Source organism: Pongo abelii, chromosome 19 (assembly GCF_028885655.2).
Source record: "Pongo abelii isolate AG06213 chromosome 19, NHGRI_mPonAbe1-v2.0_pri, whole genome shotgun sequence".
In the NCBI taxonomy this organism is placed as follows: Eukaryota; Metazoa; Chordata; class Mammalia; order Primates; family Hominidae; genus Pongo; species Pongo abelii.
Window position 1 is genome coordinate 72,200,018 of NC_072004.2, and position 22,064 is coordinate 72,222,081.

Sequence of the window (22,064 nt, forward strand, 5' to 3'; positions counted from 1 at the left end):
GAGCCCAGAAGAAGCACCTAGTCCACTTTTGGAGGAGTGGTGATGGTGAGGGAATGGGGAAGGACGTCAGAATATGCCTTGGTCAAGGCCCGCTACTAGTAGCTGCTTAAATAACTGCGTTAAATTATGTTGAACCCAACGTTATTTTCCATGTTTTCTTATGCAAATCCTCGCATCCCTGAGTGTTCCATTATTTTCATATTTATTTGGCAGGTGGAACATTCGAGGCTGGGAGCCCTTACATGCCCCGCGAGAGGTCACGCAGTTAGGAAGTGACAGGAGTGAAGTCAGCCAAAGTCCACTGACTCCAAGCCCAGTGCTCTCTCCCCCTAATGGCGGTACGCGGGGCACATATCCTTACCACGTATGCCTTATCCCTATTCGGAACTTTGCCTCCAACCCTCTTCCTGTTTTCTTGGCTGTCTTACAAGGGAGCCTATTCAGGCAGCAACTCCAGAGAGAACCGACAAAGCGTGCAACAGCAAACACTAACGAGCCCAGCCGTCAGCCACGCACTCATCACTCCCTGGCCCAGTCCGCGGCAGAACTGGCGCAAGCGCACGCCGGCACGTTGTACCCAGAATCCGGGTCTTTGCCAGACAGGGGCGGAACCGGAAGTCGCTGTACATCTCATGGTTGCTAAGAAACGGAGCTTCCACAAACCAGATAGAGGTTCTCCAGCTTTTCTTCGATTGTCTCTGCTTTAGCGTCTCTAAATCCGGTCACCATGTCGGACCCCGAAGGCGAGACCTTGCGAAGCACCTTTCCCTCTTATATGGCCGAAGGCGAGCGGCTCTACCTGTGCGGGGAATTTTCTAAAGCCGCGCAGAGCTTCAGCAATGTGAGTCGAGCTCTGAACCTATCCATCACCCCATCACCCGTCACTTTTTTTTTTTTTTTTTTTTTTGAGACGGAGTTTCGCTCTTGTTGCCTAGGCTGGAGTGCAATGGCACGATCTCGGCTGGCCGCAACCTCCGCCTCCCGGGTTCAAGCGATTCTCCTGCCTCCACCTCCCAAGTAGCTGGGACTACAGGCGCGCACCACCATGCCCGGCTAATTATTTTGTCTTTTTAGTAGAGATGGGGGTTTCACTGTGTTGGCTAGGCTGGTCTCGAACTCCTGACCTCGTGATCCACCCGCTTCGGCCTCCCAAAGTGCTGGGATTACAGGCGTGAGCCACTGCGCCTGCCCCCTGCCCTCACCTTTTGATTGCAGATAACACTGAGGTCTTGATGATGCCTGGAGGACCCTATTGTTTCTATTATTCACTGATTTTTGATGGACACACTGCTGTCACAGATAAGCCCTGTGCTTGGCCATTTTCTACCAGTTCCCACTTGCGATCTCCATTCTCTGTGTTAACAGTGACCTTTTCCTCTACTTTTACTTAAATGTTTCATGATTAACCGGCCTCCTGCCACAGAGCAGCCTTACCTTCCCATCATTTGCTGGCAGATTGGATGGGAGGTTGCATGCAGAAGCCGCAATGTCTCCAGCACACCGCTGCTTATAAAAGGTGGCCAGTAAGCAACATATGATTATTATTATCAATTTTGAGACAAAGTTTTGCTATGTCGCCCAGGCTGGAGTGCAGTGGCGAAATCTCAGCTCACTGCAACTTCCGCCTCCCCAGGTTCAAGCGATTTTCCTGCTTCAGCCTAGGGAGTAGTTGGGATTACAGGCATGTGCCACCACGCCTGGCTAATTTTTGTATTCTTAGTAGAGACAGGGTTTCACCATGTTGGCCAGGCTGGTGTCGAACTCCTGACCTCAAGTGATACACCTGCCTTGGCCCCCCAAAGTGCTGGGATTACAGAGGTGAGCTGCCGCACCAACCAGCAACATTATTATAGTAACCCTAGTATGAATTGCATCATCCCACCCTAAGGGGATTGGGTGATGGTTTTTGTTGTTGTTGTTGTTGTTGTTGTTGTTTTGGAGATGTAGTCTTGCTCTGTCTCCAGGCTGGAGTGCAATGGTGCGATCTTGGCTCACTGCAACCTCCACCTCCTGGGTTCAAGTGATTCTCCTGCCTCAGCCTCAGGCACACTGCTAAGCATACTGGATTTTTGTTGTTGTTGTTGAGATGGAGTTTTGCTCTTCTTGCCCAGGCTGGAGTGCAGTGGCGCAATCTCGGCTCACCCCAACCTCCACCTCCCAGGTTCAAGCGATTCTCCTGCCTCAGCCTCCCAAGTAGCTGGGATTCCAGGCATGTGCCACCATGCTCGGCTAATTTTGTATTTTTAGTAGAGACGGGGTTTCTCCATGTTGGTCAGGCTGGTCTCGAACTCCCCACCTCAGGTGATCCCCCCAACCTCAGCCTCCCAAAGTGCTGGGATTACAGGCATGAACCACCCTGCCCAGTGCATACTCAATTTTATAGATTAGGAAATACACAGAAGTTGAGCAACATGCCCAAGGTCGCTGAACTAGCAAGTGGCAGAGGAAGGATTCAAAGCCGGGCTCAGACTCCAGTGCTGAGGTTCTAACCACCAAACTACACATCTGACATCTGCATAAGGAAACTGGTTTTTGTTTTTTTTTTCAGAGACAGGATCTCGTTCTATCTCCCAAGCTGGAATGTGGTGGCACAATCACAGCTCAATACAGCTTCAAACTCCTGAGCTCAAGTGATCCTCCCACCTTAGTGTTCCAAGTAGCTGGAGCTACAGGCTTACACCACCACGCCTGGCTAATTTTTTCTTTTCTTCTTCTTCTTTTTTTTTTTTTTTTTTTTTTAGAGATAGGTGTTTTGCTATGTTGCCCTGGCTGGTATTGAACACTTGAGCTCAAGTAATACTCCCGCTTTGGCCTCACAAAGTGCTAGGATTACAGGTATGAGCTACAGTGCCCTAAAAACATGTTTTTATGACCATTTCTTTTGCTCCAAATTGCCCACTTCTTATTCTAGATGGAGTGGTGGGATAACCCTGTAGTCTTGAGACTTCCTGTAAGATCAAGCTTCTCAACAGCTCCCCAGAGTCGTTTGTCCCTTTCAGTCACCAACCACACCCTAAAACCAGAAATGATGACCAGATAAGTGAACAATTGAGTTTGGGAGCCCTGTCCCCACTTATTCTCCTCCTGATGGATCATGTCCCATCCTGAAGTACCCCCCGGCAGAGAAAAAAGAACACCCTGAGGGAAGGGTAGCCTTGGATGAGAAGCAGTCACTTTCCAGAAAGACAGTAGCTACTTCCTCTTCTTAGAAAAGTAGGAAGGTCTTAGAAAGGGGTGGGTACCAGGAGACAGAGGGTTGCAGTGAGCCAAGATCATGCCATTGCACTCTAGCCTGGGCAACAAGAGTGAAACTCCATCTCAAAAAAAAAAAAAAAAGACCAGGCCAGGTGGCTCATGCCTGTAATTCCAGCATTTTGGGAGGCCAAGGCAGGTGGATCACCTGAGGTCAGGTGTTCGAGACCAGCCTGGCTAACATGGTGAAACCCTGTTTCTACTAAAAATACAAGAAATCAACCGGACATGGTGGCGAGTGCCTGTAATCCCAGCTATTCTGGAGGCTAAGGCAGGAGAATCACTTGAACCCGGGAGGCAGAGGTTGCAGTGAGCTGAGATCGTGCCATTGCACTCTAGCTTTGGCAACAAGAGCAAAACGCCATCTCAAAAAAATAAAATTAGCCGGGTGTGGTGGCAGGCGCCCATAGTCCCAGGTACTCGGGAGGCTGAAGCAGGAGAATTGCTTTAACCCGGGACTCGGAGGTTGCAGTGAGCAGAGATCGTGCCACTGCACTCCAGCCTGAGTGACGGTGTGAGACTCTGTCTCAAAAAAGAAAAAGGGGGGTGGGTACAGTTAGATGCCTCAGGAAGGACAGTATACCACAGACTATGGTAATCATCTCACACAGAAGAGAGGACACTGGGAGTGGGAATATTGCCCTCAACCCCACTTTAGGGTCAAAATCACAGTTTCATTTTCCTTTTTTTTTTCCTTCCTTTTTTTTCATTTTTCTTTTCTCCTTCCTTCCTTCCTTCCTTCCTTCCTTTCTTTCTTTCTTTCTTCTTTTTTTTTTTTTGAGACAGCGTCTCACTCCATCACCCAGGCTGGAGTTCAGTGGCATGATCTCAGCTCACTGCAACCTCTGCCTCCCAGGTTCAAGCGATTCTCTTGTCTCAGACTCCCAAGTAGCTGGGATTACAGGTGCTGACCACCATGTCTGGCTAATTTTTGTATTTTTAGTAGAAACGGGTTTCACCACATTGGCCAGGCTGGTCTCAAACTCCTGACTTCAAGTGACCCACCCACCTTGGCCTCCCAAAGTTCTGAGATTACAGGTGTGAGCCACTGCACCCGGCCTCTTTTTGTTTTGTTTTGTTTTGTTTTTTGAGACAGAGTCTCATTCTGTCACCCAGGCTGGAGTGCAGTGGTGTGATCATGGCTTACTGCAGCCTCGACCTCTCCAGGTTCAAGCAATCCTCCCATCTCAGCCTCCTGAGTAGCTGGGACTACAATCATGGATCACCACACCCAGCTAATTTTTTTGTATTTTGTAGAGACACGGTTTTGCCATGTTGCCCAGGCTGGTCCCAAACTCTTGGGCTCAAGCGTTCCGCCCACCTCGACCTGCCAAAGTGCAGGGATTATAGGTGTGAGCCACCACTCCCAGCCTTTTCCTGGTATTTTCATCTTAATCCCCGGATATACTGATTAGTTCTTGATTAGCTACATAAAAAGAGAAGGCTACTGGAATGGTTAACCCGCATGGCAGATTGTCCTCAAGTCCACTTCAGAATGCTTATTAGCCTTTGAAATTTGCTTTGAGTATGATGTGTTGCCGTTTCAGGTTTGTAGTTGAGTTTGGTGTGCACAAAATACCCTACAGTTCTATTGCCTGAGGGGACTGGGGGGCTCTCAGACATTGGTGGAAAGTCAGCGTATCCACAGAGTAGTATATTCCTACTCTTCAGCCAGTGGCTTCCACAACAGCCATGATTTGACCTTGTTCAAGTTGAGCCATATGCAGATAATCAAGTTGACTGAGCGCAGATCGGAGTTGTTCTGCTTAGGAGCCAGAGGCCTGTGTGCTGGCCTGAAGAATCCCCAGGGCAGGAGGGTTTGGGCTGCCCTTCCCACTCCAGCTTCTACCTTGCTCTTCATGCTGGCTGTCAACCTGACTGGTTTCTTTGTCAGGCTCTTTACCTTCAGGATGGAGACAAGAACTGCCTGGTTGCTCGCTCAAAGTGCTTCCTGAAGATGGGAGACTTGGAGAGATCCCTGAAGGATGCTGAGGCTTCGCTCCAGAGTGACCCAGCTTTCTGTAAGGTGACTGCATGGGCAGGAGGACTCGATCCTGCCATTGCCTGTAGCAACTTCTGGTTACAAGTAGTTGTAACAAGTAGTTGTTACAAGTAGAACCAGCCAGACTGCCTAGTGTTTGATGCCATTTTCTCTTCGTAGGTCATTGCCTAAGTCCCTGCCCCCTGTATTCCAACCTTGACCTTCAACCCAAGACCCTTCTGTTCCACCACATGTGAGTCCTATAAGGCCTTATCTGGTCACTTTGATTTGATTTCCTCCCATTCCAGGGGATTTTACAAAAGGCTGAGACACTCTACACCATGGGAGACTTTGAGTTTGCCTTGGTATTCTATCATCGAGGCTACAAGCTGAGGCCTGATCGGGAATTCAAAGTTGGCATTCAGAAAGCCCAGGAAGCCATCAACAACTCAGTGGGAAGTGAGTGACCACAGGGCCTATGCCCTTATCCAGGAAGGTCCTTGGAATCCTTAGGTTTAGAGGAAGGCTAAGTTACAGCAGGTGAGCAGCCACCACCAGGCCCACAGGGAGTCCTACACCTGGATTTGGCTGCTGCAGTGTTGTTGAGGATTAGCCGGGCATGGTGGCGGGCACCACCTGTCTGCTGGGAGGACCATTCCCTGATGCACACACTGATCTCTGAGCGCTGCAGCCTTGGGTTTTCCTAAAGGTCAGATTAGAAGGGCTGTTTCAAAGTAGGCCTGTCTTTAGCCTGGTGTCAAAAGCTATAATGCAGTCCTGAGCCCAGCCTTCTATAGTCCTTGGCTTCCTCCCTCACCAGACGCATACCAAGGGCTGGCCTTAGCCATCAGCATTATGGCAGGGGGAGAAGGGAAGCAAGTGAGAGCAAGTGAGAGCTTGCTCTGTTGGTGGCAGGGCCTGGAAATGGACAGTTTCCCCTGCATCCTTGGCCTCCCTTTGTTTGGAAATCTGGCTGCCATAGCCTTGGGCTAGCGGGGGCTATTAGCTCCTAGGAGTTATACCAAACAGCCTGCACCATTTGCCTGCTAGGCTGGCTTAGGGCCAGCTTTGCCACAGCCTCCACCATCCCCCTGCCAAAGGCAGCCATTTCTACATAAAAATATGTGATAGGTCATGCCTAGGGGGTCTGGCCGACCTGAGCTCCAGCTTCTTTCCTTGCAGGTCCTTCTTCCATTAAGCTGGAGAACAAAGGGGACCTCTCCTTCTTAAGCAAGCAGGCTGAGGTAAGGGCCCTGGTTCTGTGGTTGTATCCCTCCAAGGGAAGAGGCTATGTGTGCCTGAGAAGGGGTCTTGGGAGTCTAGCTGCAACCCGACCAGGCATACTCCGTGACTCTTGGCCCACAGAAAGGTCCTGGAGTTGGAGGAATCTGGGATCACAGACCCTAGGGCCATGGCTGGGTACACTCTGCTCCTTGCTGAAGCTCTGTTGGGTATTGCTCCATTTTCTCAGAATATAAAAGCCCAGCAGAAGCCTCAGCCCATGAAACACCTCTTACACCCCACCAAGGGAGAGCCCAAACGGAAGGGCTCGCTCAAGAGTGAGAAGACTGTCCGCCAGCTTCTGGGGGAGCTCTACGTGGACAAAGAGTATTTGGAGAAGCTCCTATTGGATGAAGGTTTCGGACACTTTGTTGGCACAGGGCCTTGGGGGAAAGGAAATCTGGGTGGCTGCTTCATGCATGAGCTGAAGGCAGAACTTGTCATATAATATGAGCTGACATGTACCTGTGGACAGGTTTTATTAGCATTCTCATTTTACAGATGAGAAAACTGAGGCGCAGACCAACGGAAACTAAGGTCATATATAGGTAGGCAATGACATGGCTTTTATTCGAATCCAGGAAGTCCAATTTTAGAGCAATGCTCCTAAGTGCTGTGGTACCCTGGGAGGGAACAACAGAGATTTGGTCTCCTTTACCACCATAGTCCCTGAAGGGACATCCCCTTTGCCTTCAATCCTTACAATGGGCAAAGGAATCCAGCGGACAGGTGCTTAAATCCGAGGATATTAGTTCTAGAATGCTCTGAAACATCATGTGGTCCAAGTTCTCCTTTCGTAGATAAGGAAATAGAGACCCTGATTGGGAAGGAACTTTTATAAATTGACAAACAAGTTCATGGTGGAGTCAACATCAGAATCCAGGCCTCTGACCTCCAGTCCAGTGCTCTTTCTTTTAAAGACAGAGTCTTGCTCTGTCACCCAGGCTGGAGTGCAGTGAAGCAAACTCGGTTCACTGCCACCTCCACCTCCTGAGTTAAAGCGAATCTCCTGCCTCAGCCTCCCTAGTAGCTAGGACTATAGGCGCCCACCACCACATCCGGCTAATTTTTTGTATTTTTAGTAGAGATGGGATTTCACCGTGTTGGCCAGGCTGGTTTCGAACTCCTGACCTCAAGTGATCTGCCCACCTCGGCCTCCCAAAGTGCTGGGATTACAGATGTGAGCCAGTACACCTGGCCAGTCCAGTGCTCTTTCCACCACACTGCTGCCAGTGACAGGATGAAGGACAGAGGCCTGAGATGAATGTCCCACATCAACATGGGGATGGGAGTATTGCCATTAGCTGATAAGCCTGAGCAGGGTCACCTGTGAATCAAATGCCTCTTCTCCAGAATTGGCTTCCCAAGGTCATGTGTAGGGTTCCCTGTTCCGTGACACAGGAACAGCTTCACTGCTGGCCATCTCCTTAGCAACAGGCTTGAATGCCTCCTATTCTCCAGAGGACCTGCTGCGGAGGGAAGGGGTGGCTTGAATATTACCTCAAGTGGCCTAGTAGCTTTGCTTCTGGCTGTAACCTCTGGCCAGGCAGTGGGCAGGACTTGGGCACCCCCCTTCCAGCTCCCGGCATGCACAGGCCCACTGGGCACCTGGGAAATCACTGGGCACTGGCAGCCTGGGCCAGATCGTGCATTTAGACTCAGTGTTATCTGAGGACACAGCTTGAACTGGGGAAGCCCCGAGGCTTCTCAGCGAGCCATCCACCAGCTGCCCCTTCTGGCTAGCTCCTCATATCTTGCCATAAGGGGCCCATACCATGGAACTCCCTGAAAGTGGGGCTCTGGCTGCATCCTGGCCTGGATAAACCCACTCTGCCACCATGCACACTCACGTTCCTCTCTGTTTCAACAACTCCAAGTAGAACAAGTTCACAGAGGGCCCTGCAGCAGCCACCGGGAGGAAACAGGAGGCAAATCCCTTAGAGGCCTGTTCTCCTTGGCGCCTCCTCACACCCCTTCCCCACAGACCTGATCAAAGGCACCATGAAGGGCGGCCTGACTGTGGAGGACCTCATCATGACGGGCATCAACTACCTGGATACTCACAGCAACTTCTGGAGGCAGCAGAAGCCGATCTACGCCCGGGAGCGGGACCGGAAGCTGATGCAAAAGAAATGGCTGCGGGACCACAAACGCAGTCCCTCACAGACAGCCCATTACATCCTCAAGAGCCTGGAGGACATTGATATGTGTAGGTGTTGTTCTCAGAGGGTGGGGCAGGTGCCTCCAGTGCCTTGTCAGGTGGGGAAGGAGCAACCAGGTATCTGAGCCCCTGGTCTCTCAGACCTGCAGATGGTGTCTGCAGGAAGAAGAGTTACCCTGTCAGCTAAGAGGAGGCTGCCCTGGCCTCCACAGCACCCCTTTTCTTTCTCAGTGCTCACAAGTGGCAGTGCTGAAGGCAGTCTTCAGAAAGCTGAGAAAGTGCTGAAGAAGGTACTGGAATGGAACAAGGAAGAGGTACCCAACAAGGACGAACTGGTTGGAAACTTGTATAGCTGCATAGGGAATGCCCAGATTGAGCTGGGGCAGATGGAGGCAGCCCTGCAGAGCCACAGAAAGGACCTGGAGATCGCCAAGGAATAGTGAGTGCCCTAGGGGAGGCCACTGGCGTGAGTCTACAGAGGAGAACATCTGGGGCTATCTGAGGCCCTTGCCAGGGCTGCTGGTGGCTTGACTCCCATTTTCTGCTGTGCATGCCTGAGGTAGATTCTCCCGGAGGTGGGGACCACCTGCCCAGGACTGAGGGCGGGGGCACCTAGACTGTTAGCTTTTTTGCCACCAAAAGGGTAGTGGCTCAAAATTCCAAAAAGCTACCCAATGATCTGGCTCTTAGGGATGTTTATATTCTTACATCATCTTAACGAGCATGCATGAAGCCCCAGACATGCCAGATGCTGCTAGTGTGGGAACACAGTAATAACCAGACACAAGGGCCATTTCCCTGCAGATGTCAAGCAAAAAGGGACATAGCTAATTAATTGCAATTGTTGTAAGTGCCACGAAAGAAAAGTACAGGATCCAGTGTGTTGAGAAATACATTCCAGGAGGACTTGATGACATTGCGGAACACACAGGGCCTATGGAAAGGCCCTGAGACAGGAGGGTACTTAAGCCTGGAGAGCACAGCATATTGCCAGGGAGAGTGGCCAAGAGGAGGCTGAAGGAAGTGGGCAGGGAATGGATCAAGCAGGGTCTTGTAAAACCGGTGCTGACCAAGAGCACGGGCTGTGGAGTCAGGCAGACCTAGGCTGTGGAACTTGCGCTGCCCAGCCGTGGGATCTGAGATAAGTCACTTTAGCTCCCTCGGCCTCAGGGTCTCCTCCTCTGTTAGCTGGGCACCCTGTAGGGCGGAAGGGAGGATGAAATGCAGAAGTACCTGTGCAGACCTTAGGACAGTGCCTGGTATCCACGATAGTAGTACCACCAGCTCTCCAGAAATGAGCTCTTCTCAAGACTTGCTGACTTCCACCCAGAGGTTCCATCGCTTTCTCAGCATCCTGGTTCTACCCTTTGGAGTCATTCTTGACTCCTTCCTGCCTGGTTTCTACTCATCTCACCAGTCTGAGCCTCCTTGGTCTCCCATCATCCCATTTGCCCTCACAGTGCCCAGCCCTCAGCCGACCTGAGTCCTGCTGCTTCCCCTGCCTCTGCTGTCTCTCTCCAGCTCCTCCCACAAATCTCCAGAGACACATGCTATGAACTCTCCCTCCCCTGCTCACAAGTGGGCCTGGGCCCCTCACTGCCTGCAGGTTAAAGGTCAAGCCCCTTTGCTTGGCCCTCAGGCCCTCTCTAACCCCACCCTTGCCGTCTTATAGCAATCTTCCCTTGGGGTCAAACGCTCCTGAACATTCCTGCCTCCTGCCCTTTCCTCTTCACTGATCAAAGCCCCACATGCTTTCTATTCCCAGTTCATTTCTCACCTGCTCTCACTGTGCTGAGCAGGAATATCCCATACTGGCCATCCCATATTAGAAAAAAACAGCTTTAGGGACAGACCTGTCTTCGATCCCTAACTGTTTTCTAACTGGCTCTGCCACTTAGAAGCTGTGTGGAGTTGATTAAGTTGCTCCTCTCCTCAGTTTCCTCATCTCTAATGAAGGCATAATAATACCAACCCACAGGGACTGTGGGGATTAGATATGATGTATATATATGATACCTTGGATCCAAACATCTCCCATGCACAAATGAGTTAGGAATCTTTACTTCTCGCCAGACCTCTCTCCTGAGCCTCAGACCTGTGTGTCCAGCAGATTCTAAGACATTTCCATCTGGATGTCCCACAGGAATCCTAAACTTAACATGTCCAAATCGGAATCCCTTATCTTCCTCCCAAACTTACTTCTTGAGGGTTCCCCATCCCCGAGGATAGCACTGTTGGCCACTCAGTCCCAAGCCAGAAGCCCGGAGGCTTCCCAGATACCTCCCTCCCCTCTCTGTTTTTGCCATATTGCTCAGGTTGGTCTGGATGACAGGCATGAGCCACCGTGCTTGGCCCCCTCACTGTTCATGCCCAGCACCGGCCATGTCTTGTCCTGTCCATACTTTCTCTGTTTCCCTCCCACAACTCAGTCCAGACCATCCTTACTTCTTGCCTGTTTCCTCTGACCTGGGCTTCCTACAGCTCAGCTGGCCTTTCTCTGAAAAACAACTCCTGTGGTTGGGATGAAGTTTCAATGCCCTGCTCAACACAGGTTGCCCTTCTTCCCTTGACTTCTCCTGGCCTCTCTTGACCTGGCTTTCTCCAGGCCCCCAGGCATTGTGGGCCCCAGCCAGTGCAGAGCTCTGTGCATATCCTCCAGCCCCAGGAATGCTTTCCCTTTTCCCAGCACTTGCTTTATCAAGCTGCCACCACCCATTCTTCAACATTTCAATAAAGGTTGAAAAGCCTGCCTCCCAGGCTGGCGCAGTGGCTCACGCCTGTAATCTCAGCACTTTGGGAGGCCAAGGTGGGTGGATCACGAGGTCAGGAGATCGAGACCATCCTGGCTAACACGGTGAAACCCCATCTCTACTAAAAATACAAAAAAAAATTAGCCAGGCATAGTGTTAGCCAGGTGTGGTGGCATGCGCCTGTACTCCCAGCTACTTGGGAGGCTGAGGCAGGAGAATGGCGTGAACCCGGGAGGCGGAGCTTGCAGTGAGCCGAGATTGTGACTGGGCAACAGAGCGAGACTCTGTCTCAAAAAAAAAAAAAAAAGAGAAAAAAGAAAAGCCTGCCTCCTGCCCCAGGGGGTACAAATCCCTCCCCTGGGCTCCCTCTCCACAGGTAGCCTGTCTGTCCTGTTAGACTTTGGACTTTGAAAGGTGCTATTCCCAGCATCTGCCACACAGTGGGCATGTAATGAATGTGTGCTAAGTGACTGAATAATCTGAGATGGAGTTTCACTCTTCTTGCCCAGGCTGGAGTGCAATGGAGTGATCTCAGCTCACTGCAACCTGCAACCTCCGCCTCCCTGGTTCAAGTGATTCTTCTGCCTCAGCCTCCCAAGTAGCTGGGATTATTGGCAGCCCGGCTAATTTTGTGTTTTTAGTAGAGATGGGGCTTCACCATGTTGGCCAGGCTATCTCTAACTCCTGACCTCAGGTGATCCACCCACCTCAGCCTCCCAAAGTGCTAGGATTACAGGTGTGAGCCACCATGCCCGGCCTATTAGTTTTTAACATCCACGAATGGGCCTCACCCAGGCTTACTCCAGTCTTCCTTGTGAGTCCCATGTGCTCCAGGAGCTCCCTCATTCTAATCAGCCACTTGCTAAATTAGCCACTTACTAATCTAAGTGTTTTTTTCAGTGCCCACGGCACTCATTTATTTCTCTGAATAATCTATAAATTATTTGATCACATGCTTTATTTTTGCTATTATGATTTTTAGTACATATTGTTATGAAAAATGAACATATTACAGCTTATTCACTCATTCAACTCGCCAGAACAGAGTACCCACTCTAGAAGAGGGGATCCACTCCGACGGGCTGTGACAGCAGCAGGTGCACAGTGTGGCCCAGGGGCCAAGGAGACAGGCAGGTGGGAGCTTGGCAGGGGCCTCAGGGAAGGCAGCAGGGTCAGCAAGGGGGGCAAGGGGGAGGGAGAAGGGGACCTTGGGCAGGGCAGAAAGATGTGGCAGGGATGGAGGACTTGGAGAACCACAGGTAGGTAGGTGTGGCAGGGCTAGGGACCAGGGCCTGCAGGCAGTGGGAGGCCTGGATGCCATGCCTCGAAACCGGTTCAGCCCCCAGGCACTAAGGTCCAGTGTTTTTTTGTGTGTGTGTTTTGTTTTGTTTTGTTTTTTAGCAACAGGGTATTGCTCTGCTGCCCAGGCTGGAGTGTAGTGGTGCAATCATATTTCACTGCAGCCTCCAACTCCTAGGTGCAAGCAATCTTCCTGCCTCACCCTCCTGAGTAGCTGGGTCTACTGGCATGAGCCATTGTGCCCATGTTTTGTTTTTACACAAGTACTACAATGTCAGGCTTGCAGGCTTGAACCAGAACTGGGTGGTACTGAGAGCAAAACCTGAAAGTTGTCCCCCGCAACCCACTTCCCACTTCCCAGGATGATCTTGTTGGAATGTGTCCTCTGGCCCCTTTTCAATGTATTTACCTACATACTCACATACATAGGTAGGATTTTTAAAACCAAAGCAGTTCCTTGCTATTTTTTTATTTTTTTAAAAAAGAATGTGTCTTCCTCTCAAAAATAACCACAGGCCAGGCACAGTGGCTCATGCCTGTAATCCCAGCACTTTGGGATGTCACACGTGTCCATGTGAAGAGACCACCAAACAGGCTTTGTGTGAGCAACAAGGCTGTTTATTTCACCCGGGTGCAGGTGGGCTGAGTCCGAAAAGAGAGTCAACAAAGGGTGGTGGGATTATCATTAGTTCTTATAGGTTTGGGATAGGTGTACAAAATACATTCTTAGGGGAGGAGGAGAATATTACAAAGTACCTTCTTAAGGGTGAGGGAGAATATATCATATCAGTTAGCATGGGGCAGGAACAAATCACAATGGTGGAATGTCATCAGTTAAGGCTATTTTCACTTCTTTTGTGATTCTTCAGTTACTTCAGGCCATCTGGATAGATACGTGCAGGTCACAGGGAATATGATGGCTTAGCTTGGGCTCAGAGGCCTAACATTCCTGTCTTCTTATATTAATAAGAAAAATAACATAAAATAGTGTTGAAGTGTTGGGGCAGCAAAAATTTTGGGGGAGTGGTATGGAGAGATAATGGACGATGTTTCTCAGGCTGCTTCGAGTGGGATTAGGGGTGGCGTGGGAACCTAGAGTGGGAGAGATTAAGCTGAAGGAAGATTTTGTGGTAAGGGGTGATATTGTGGGGTTGTTAGAAGAAACATTTGTCGTATAGAATGATTGGTGATGGCCTAGATACGGTTTTGTATTAATTGAAAAACTAAACAGAAGACACAAGGTCCGAATAAAAGAAAGAGAAAAATAGGTATTAAAGGACTAAGAATTGGGAGGACCCAGGACATCCAATTAGAGAGTGCCCAAGGAGGTTCAGCGTAATTACTTGCTTGGTTGGCGAGTTTTTGGGAAAAGACCATTAGTCCATTTTACCTTTCCTGAAGATTGCGGATGGTAAGGGGTATGAAGGTTCCACTGAATACCAAGAGCCTGAGAAGCTGCTTGGGTGATTTGACTAATAAAGGCCGGTCCGTTATTGGACTGTATAGAGGTGGGAAGGCCAAACCGAGGAACTATATCTGACAAAAGGGAAGAAATGACCACAGTGGCCTTCTCAGACCCTGTGGGAAAGGCTTCTACCCATCCAGTGAAAGTGTCTACCCAGACCAAGAGGTATTTTAGTTTCCTGACTCGAGGCATGTGAGTAAAGTCAATTTGCCGGTCCTGGGCAGGGGCAAATCCCCAAGCTTGATGTGTAGGGAAGGGAGGGGGCCTGAACAATCCCTGAGGAGTAGTAGAATAGCAGATGGAATACTGAGAAGTGATTTCCTTAAGGATAGATTTCCATGATGGAAAGGAAATGAGAGGTTCTAAGAGGCGGGCTAGCGGCTTGTAACCTATATGGAAGAGGTTATGAAATGACAATGGAGTAGAATGGGCCTGTGAGGCTAGAAGGAGATATTTTCCTTGGTCCAAGAACCATTTGCCTTGTGTGGGAAGAGACTGATAGGTGGAAGTTTCAGTGGGAGAGTAGGTGGGAGTAACCGATGAGAAGGAGAAAAACTGGCCATGAGGGACAGAAGTTGGAATGCTAGCTGCTGCTTTAGCTACCTTATCAGCATAAGCGTTGCCCTGAGTGATGGGATCTGATGCCTTTTGGTGGCCCTTGCAGTGTGTGACTCCAGCTTCCTTTGGAAGTCAAGCGGCTTTGAGAAGAGTTTTTATTAAGGAGGCATTAATGATGTAGGACTCTTGTGTAGTGAGGAAATTTCTTTCTGCTCATATAACAGCATGGTGGTGCAGGATATGGAAGGCATATTTAAAGTCGGCATAAATATTGATGCGTAGTCCCTTCGCAAGAGTGAGGGCTCGAGTTAAGGCAATGAGTTCAGCTTGTTGAGAGTTAGTGGAGGGGGGCAGAAAGTATATGCGTCAGGTATGAGGAAGAACATAGATTTTGGAAGTTACGAGAACTGTAGAGAGTGAGTTGAGCAGAGTTTGTGATTTTGAGGGCCTCTAAAAGTATTAAGGCAGCGGCAGCCGCCACACGCAGACATGAGGGCTAGGCTAAAACAGTAAGGTCAAGTTGTTTAGATAAAAAGGCTACAGGGCGCGGTCCCAGTCCTTGTGTAAGAATTCCGACTGCACAGCCCTGGACTTCGGCTGTGTGTAATGAAAAGGGTTGGGATGAGTCAGGGAGAGCTAGTGTGGGAGCAGTCTCTAAAGCTGTCTTCAAGGAACGGAAAGAGGAGTGAGGAAAGGATTTAGGATCTATGGGGTCAGCTAGGTTTATCTAGAATAGAATAATGGGTTGTGGAGGGAGGTATTGAGGATAGGAGAGTATATGGGTTTGGCACCACGGGGTGGATAGGCAAGACAATTTGGTTGATAAAGCACAGATCCTGAACTAACCTGTAAGGCTTGTCTGGTTTTTGGACAGGTAAAACGGGGGAATTGTAAGGAGGGTTTACAGGCTTTAAAAGGGCATGCCGTAACAGGCAAGTGATAACAGGCTTTAATCCTTTTAAAGCGTGCTGTGGGATGGGATATTGGCGTTGAGTGGGGTAAGGGTGATTAGGTTTTAATGGGATGGTAAGGGGTGCATGATCGGTTGCCAAGGAGGGAGTAGAGGTGTCCTATACTTGTGGATTAAGGTGGGGGATACAAGGGGAGGATGTGAAGGAGGCTTTGAACTGGGGAAAAGGGCGGCAATGAGGTGTGGTTGTAGCCTAGGAATAGTCAGGGAAGCAGATAATTTAGTTAAAATGTCTCGACCTGGCCAGATGCGGTGGCTCACGCCTGTAATCCCAGCACTTTGGGAGGCCGAGGCAGGCGGATCACAAGGTCAGGAGATCAAGACCATCCTGGCTAACACGGTGAAACCCCGTCTCTACTAAAAATACAAAAAAAAATTAGCCGGGCGTGGTGGCAGGCACCTGTAGTCCCAGCTACTCAGGAGGCTGAGGCAGGAGAATGGCGTGAACCTGGGAAGCAGAGCTTGCAGTGAGCCGAGATCACGCTACTGCACTCCAGCCTGGGCGACAGAGCAAGACTCCGTCTCAAAAAAAAAAAAAAAAAAAGTCTCGACCTAATAGGGGAGCTGGGCAGGTGGGGATAACTAAAAAGGAGTGCATAAAAGAATGTTGTCCAAGTTGGCATCAGGGCTGGGGAGTTTTAAAGGGTCTAGAAGCCTGGCCGTCAATACCCACAACAGTTATGGAGGCAAAGGAAACAGGCCCTTGAAAAGGTAATGTGGAGTGGGTAGCCTCCGTATTGATTAAGAAGGGGATAGACTTACCCTCCACTGTAAGTTACCTGAAGCTTGGCATCCGTGACGGTCCAGGGGGCTTCCGAGGCAATCAGGCAGCATCAGTCTTCAGCTGCTAAGCCAAGGAGATCTGGGAAGGAGTTGGCCAAGGAATGTTGGGTTTGGGCTCCAGGGGCTTTAGGAGCGGCGGCGATGTGAGTCGGACAGTCTGACCTCCAGTGGGGGCCCGCACAGACAGGGCATGGCTTAGGAGGAATCCCAGGCTGCGGGCATTCTGAGGCCCATTGGCCAGGCTTTTGGCATTTGAAGCAAGGTCCACCAGGATGTTTTGAAGGAGCCCCTGGGAGCTGTGGCTTGGATGTTCTGAAGTTCTTGTATGCTGGAGACGTGGTTGTGGGTTGTCTTACAGTGGAGGCAAATAGCTATAACTCAGAAATGCATTGCTGTCTGGCTACCTCCTCTCTATTATTGTACACCTTGAAGGCGAGGTTGATTAATTCCTGCTGTGGGGTTTGAGGGCCAGATTCCAATTTTTGAAGCTTTTTTCTAATGTCAGGAGCTGACTGGGTGATAAAATGCATATTAAGAATAAGGCGGCCTTCTGGCCCCTCTGGGTCTAGGGTGGTAAAGCGTCTAAGGGTTGCTGCTAAGCGGGCCATGAACTGGGCTGGGTTTTTATACTGATGAAAAAGAGCCCAAACGCTAACTGATTTTGGAGAGGTTGGATAAAGAAAAAGGAGCATTAACCTTGACTATGCCTTTAGCTCCAGCCACCTTTTTATGAGGAAATTGTTGGGCAGGTCGGGGAGGCTTAGTCGTGGAACAAAACTGTAAGCTGGACCAGGTGTGAGGAGAGGTGATAAAAGGATTATAGGGTTGGGGAGCAGAGGTTGAGGAAGAATTGGGACCTGGCTCGGCCTGGCGAGGAGCAGCCTGGGGAGGAGAGGTCAGGTGGGTCTGTAGAAAAGGAAGATTCAAAAGACTCAGCAACGCTTGGGGTTGGGACTGAAGGGACAGGCGGGAGGGAAAGAAGGAGGATTTGGGATGAGTTGCATTGAGAACAGAGACTAGGGAGGGACCGATGTGTAAAAGAATGCCTGGATATTGGGCACCTCAGACCATTTGTCCATTTTTCGACAAAAATCATCCAGATCTTGTAAAATGGAGAAATCAAAAGTGCCGTTTTCTGGCTATTTAGAACCATTATAGAGTTTGTATTGGGGCCAAGTGGTGTTGCAGAAGAAAATAAGATGCTTAGGTTTTAGGTCAGGCGAGAGTTGAAGAGGTTTTAAGTTTTTAAGAACAAAGGCTAAGGGAGAAGATGCGGGAATGGAGGGTGGAAGGTTGCCCACAGTGAAGGATGTAAGTTTAAAGAGAAAAGTAGAGACATGGAGAAGGGGGGTGGGGAGCAGCCCTGGGCTGCAATGTGGGTGAGCAGCCAAAGCAGGCATCCCTGCAATTGACTTGCCACCAAGGGAATGTGGGTGAATGACCAAGGCAGGTGTCCCTGTGGTGATCAGACACCAGTGGAATGTGGGTGAATAATCAGGCAGGCATCCCTGCAGTGATTAAACACCAAGGGAAGACTGTCTTCCAGAGTCCGTGACTGGCGCCGGAGTTTTGGGTCCATGGATAAAATGTGTCTCCTTTGTCTCTATTGGAGAGGAAAAAGAACTGGAATTGGAAGGACAGGGAGATTGAAGGGTAGTGAGAGAGGGAGATTGAAGGGTAGCAAGAGAGGCTGGAGAAGCGAGTGAAAAGACTGCTTACCCGATTTGAAATTGGTGAGATGTTCCTTAAGCTGGTTGGTCTGAGGACCCAAGGTCGTAGGTGAATCTCTTCACGGAGTGACGGTGAGGACAGGGAACTGGTCTCCTGAAGGAGTCCCTCTGACCTGGGTCTTCGGCACCAAATATCATGCGCATCTATGTGAAGAGACCACCTAACAGGCTTTGTGTGAGCAACAAGGCTGTTTATTTCACCTGGGTGCAGGCGGGCTGAGTCCGAAAAAGAGAGTCAGCAAGGGTGGTGGGATTATCATTAGTTCTTATAGGTTTGGGATAGGTGTACAAAATACATTCTTAAGGGCGGGGGAGAATATTACAAAATACCTTCTTAAGGGTGAGGGAGAATATATCGTATCAGTTAGGATGGGGCAGGAACAAATCACAATGGTGGAATGTCATCAGTTAAGGCTATTTTCACTTCTTTTGTGATTCTTCAGTTGCTTCAGGTCATCTGGTTGTATACGTGCAGGTCACAGGAGATATGATGGCTTAGCTTGGGCTCAGAGGCCTGACATGGGAGGCTTAGGCAGGAGGATTGCCTGAGACCAGGAGTTTGAGAACAGCCTGGGCAAATTAGCCGGATGTGGTTTCTTGAGCCTGTAGACCTAGTTACTCAGGAGGCTGAGTCAGGAGGATCCCTTGAGCTCAAGAGTTTAAGGCTGCAGGGAACTATGGAGGCCAGGGATTCGAGACCAGCCTAGGAAACATGGCAAAACCCCATCTCTATTAAAAATACAAAAATTGTTGGGAGGCTGAGGCGGGTGAATCACGAGGTCAGGAGTTCGAGACCAGCCTGGCCAACATGAAGAAACCCTGTCTCTACTAAAAATACAAAATTAGCCAGGCGTGGTGGCACATGCCTGTAATCTTAGTTACTCAGGGAGCTGAGGCAGGAGAATTACTTGAATCTTGGAGGTGGAGGTTGCAGTGAGCTGAGATCGTGCTATTGCACTCCAGCCTGGGCCACAAGAGTGAAACTCCATCTCAAAAAAAAAAAAAAAAAAAAAATTAGCTGGGCGTGGTGGCATGTGCCTGGAGTCCCTGCTACTCAGTGGCTGAGGCATGAGAGTCACTTGAACCCCGGAGGCGGAGGTTGCGGTGAGCCAAGATTATGCCACTGCACTCCAACCTGGGTGACACAGCGAGACTCTGTCTCAAAAAAAAACAAACTCCAAACACGCATACACACACACACACACACACACACACACACACACACACACACACACACACACATCCCCCGCATACACACAAATTGCCTTTCTTAGAGTACTGATAACATTTAGATTTTTTTTTTGGCCAGGTGCAGTGGCTCACATCTGTAATCCCAGCACTTTGGGAGGCCGAGATGGGTAGATCACCTGAGATCAGGAGTTTGAGACCAGCCTTTCCGACATGGCAGAAAGCTCGTCTCTACTAAAAATACAAAAATTAGTTGGGTGTGGTGGCGGGTGCCTGTAATCCCAGCAACTCAGGGGCTGAGGCAGGAGAATTGCTTGAACCCGGGAGGCGGAGTTGCAGTGAGCCAAGATCATGGCACTGCCCTCCAGCCGGGGCAACAGAGTGAGACTCTGTCTCAAAAAAAAAAAAGTAATTATTTTTAATGCTTATTATTATAAACTGTGCTTTAATGACTGTTCTTGTCACATTATCTTTTTGAGGTAGATTCCTAGAAAGGCAATTGCTGGTTCGAAGGGACATCTTTGCAAGCTGTTGACTGATTACTCTCCAGAAAAGTCCTGATAATGTTCATTCTTGGCCCCAGGGCACAGGATGTGCCACATCCTTGCCAGGCTGGACATTGTCCCTCCAACTGAAACCCTGAGTTTCTGAGGCCAGGGCTCCTGTCTTTGCCTTCTTTCCTATTTCCACAGTGCCTATAACAGCCGATCTCTAGTGAATGGCCTGTTTTGCTTCTTCCCCACAGTGACCTTCCTGATGCAAAATCGAGAGCCCTTGATAACATTGGCAGAGTTTTTGCCAGAGTTGGGAAATTCCAGCAAGCCATTGACACGTGAGTGACCAAGAATTGCCTCTTCCCCACCTCCACAGTTAGAACTTCTCACCATAACATGAAAATTTGTTTCCGGTGATAAGAATCCAGCCTGGGCAACATAGGAAGACTCCCTCTCTACAAAAAAAAAAAAAAATTAGCTGGGCATACTGTCCTGTGCCTGTGGTCCCAGCTACTTGGGAGGCTGAGGTGGGAGGATTACATGAGCCTGGGAGGTTGAGGCTGCAGTGAGACATGATCACACTACTGCACTCCAGCCTAGACAATATGTTACCAGTGAAAGGTATCCAAGTTATTGGCGGTGAATCTGTGTAGGTCTGCAGCAACCTCAATTCTTGCCTCCTCAGAAGAAAGAATTTGAATGAGGAATGGGAATTTATTAAAAAGCTAGGCCGGGCGCAGTGGCTCATGCCTGTAATCCCAGCACTTTGGGAGGCCAAGTTGGGCAGATCACTTGAGGTCAGGAGTTCGAGACCAGCCTGGCCAACATGGCAAAACCATGTCTCTACTGAAAAAATACAAAAATTAGCTGGACACGTACCTGTAGTCCCAGCTGCTCGGGAGGCTGAGGCAGGAGAATCGCTTGAACCCGGAGGGCGGAGGTTGCAGTGAGCTGAGATCGTGCCACTATACTCCAGCCTGGGCGACAGAGCGAGATTCAATCTCAAAAAAAAACCTTTAGGGCAGGAAAGAAAGGAACGTACACTTGGAAGAGACCCAAGTGGGCACTGAGAAGGACAAGTGCAGTGTTGGTGTTTAACCTTGATGCTAGGACTTTACAGACTGGCCCCTTTCCCCAATTCTTCCCTTAGGGTTGGCTGCCCATATGTGCAGCGTCCTCCTTACCCTTGGGAGGTGAGCACACACAGTGTGTTTAGGAAGTGGCACACATGCCTATCTGAGGCTTTCTTCCTCTCATCAGTGGAGTGCCCCCCGAAGGTCATGCTCCACCATTTTGTCTCTTAATGTGCATGCCTGGGAAGTTGCTTCTCCCTGGCACCTACATTCAATTAACACTTCAGTGCGATAGGTGTGGACCATCAGGAAATGCCCTCTCCATGACACTGGCTGCCAATTTATCACTTTTGTTTGTTTGTTTGTTTCTTTGTTTTGAGATGGAGTCTCGCTCTGTCACCCAGGCTGGAGTGCAATGGCGCAATCTCAGCTCACTGCAACCTCAGCCTCTAGGTTCAAGCAATTCTCCTGTCTCAGCCTCCTGAGTAGCTGGCACTACAGGCGGCCACCACCACGCCCAGCTAATTTTTGTATTTTTAGTAGAGACGAGGTTTCGCCATATTGGTCAGACTGGTCTCAAACTCCTGACCTCAGGTGATTCACCCGCCATAGCATCCCAAAGTGCTGGGATTACAGGCGTGAGCCACCGCGCCCAGCTCAATTTATCACTATTTTATTTTATGTTATTTATTTATTCTTTTTTTTTTTGAGACAGAGTCTTGCTTTGTCGCCCAGGCTGTAGTGCAGTGGCGCGATCTCGGCTCACTGCAAGCTCCGCCTCTGGGGTTCATGCCATTCTCCTGCCTCAGCCTCCTGAGTAGCTGGGACTACAGGGGCCCGCCACCACGCCCGGCTAATTTTTTGTATTTTTAGTAGAGACGGGGTTTCACCATGTTAGCCAGGATGGTCTCGATCTCCTGACCTCGTGATCCACCCGCCTCGACCTCCCAAAGTGCTGGGATTACAGGCGTGAGCCACCGTGCCCGGCCTATGTTATGTTATGTTATGTTATGTTATGTTATGTTATGTTATTTTTATGTTATGTTATTTTATTTTTGAGAAGGAGTCTCACTCTGTCA

At 49.7% G+C, this 22,064-nt stretch overlaps 1 protein-coding gene across 4 annotated transcripts in view; it reads left to right on the top strand.

Moving 5' to 3' along the window:
• Positions 1-579: 579 nt before the first annotated feature.
• Positions 580-22,064, top strand: part of ODAD4 (outer dynein arm docking complex subunit 4) — a 42,082-nt gene continuing 20,597 nt past the window's right edge. The window contains exons 1-8 of one of the 4 annotated variants that reach the window (XM_024235086.3): positions 580-841; positions 5,147-5,278; positions 5,542-5,692; positions 6,416-6,477; positions 6,705-6,870; positions 8,499-8,723; positions 8,907-9,114; positions 20,164-20,250. In XM_024235086.3, the coding sequence (XP_024090854.2) occupies positions 728-841; positions 5,147-5,278; positions 5,542-5,692; positions 6,416-6,477; positions 6,705-6,870; positions 8,499-8,723; positions 8,907-9,114; positions 20,164-20,250 (1,145 nt within the window). In that variant the 5' untranslated portion in view covers positions 580-727. Of the gene's footprint in view, positions 842-5,146; positions 5,279-5,413; positions 5,693-6,415; positions 6,478-6,704; positions 6,871-8,498; positions 8,724-8,906; positions 9,115-20,163; positions 20,251-22,064 lie in introns of those variants that run through there. The other 3 variants (XM_024235087.3, XM_063718824.1, XM_054546408.2) reach the window with 3 other exon arrangements.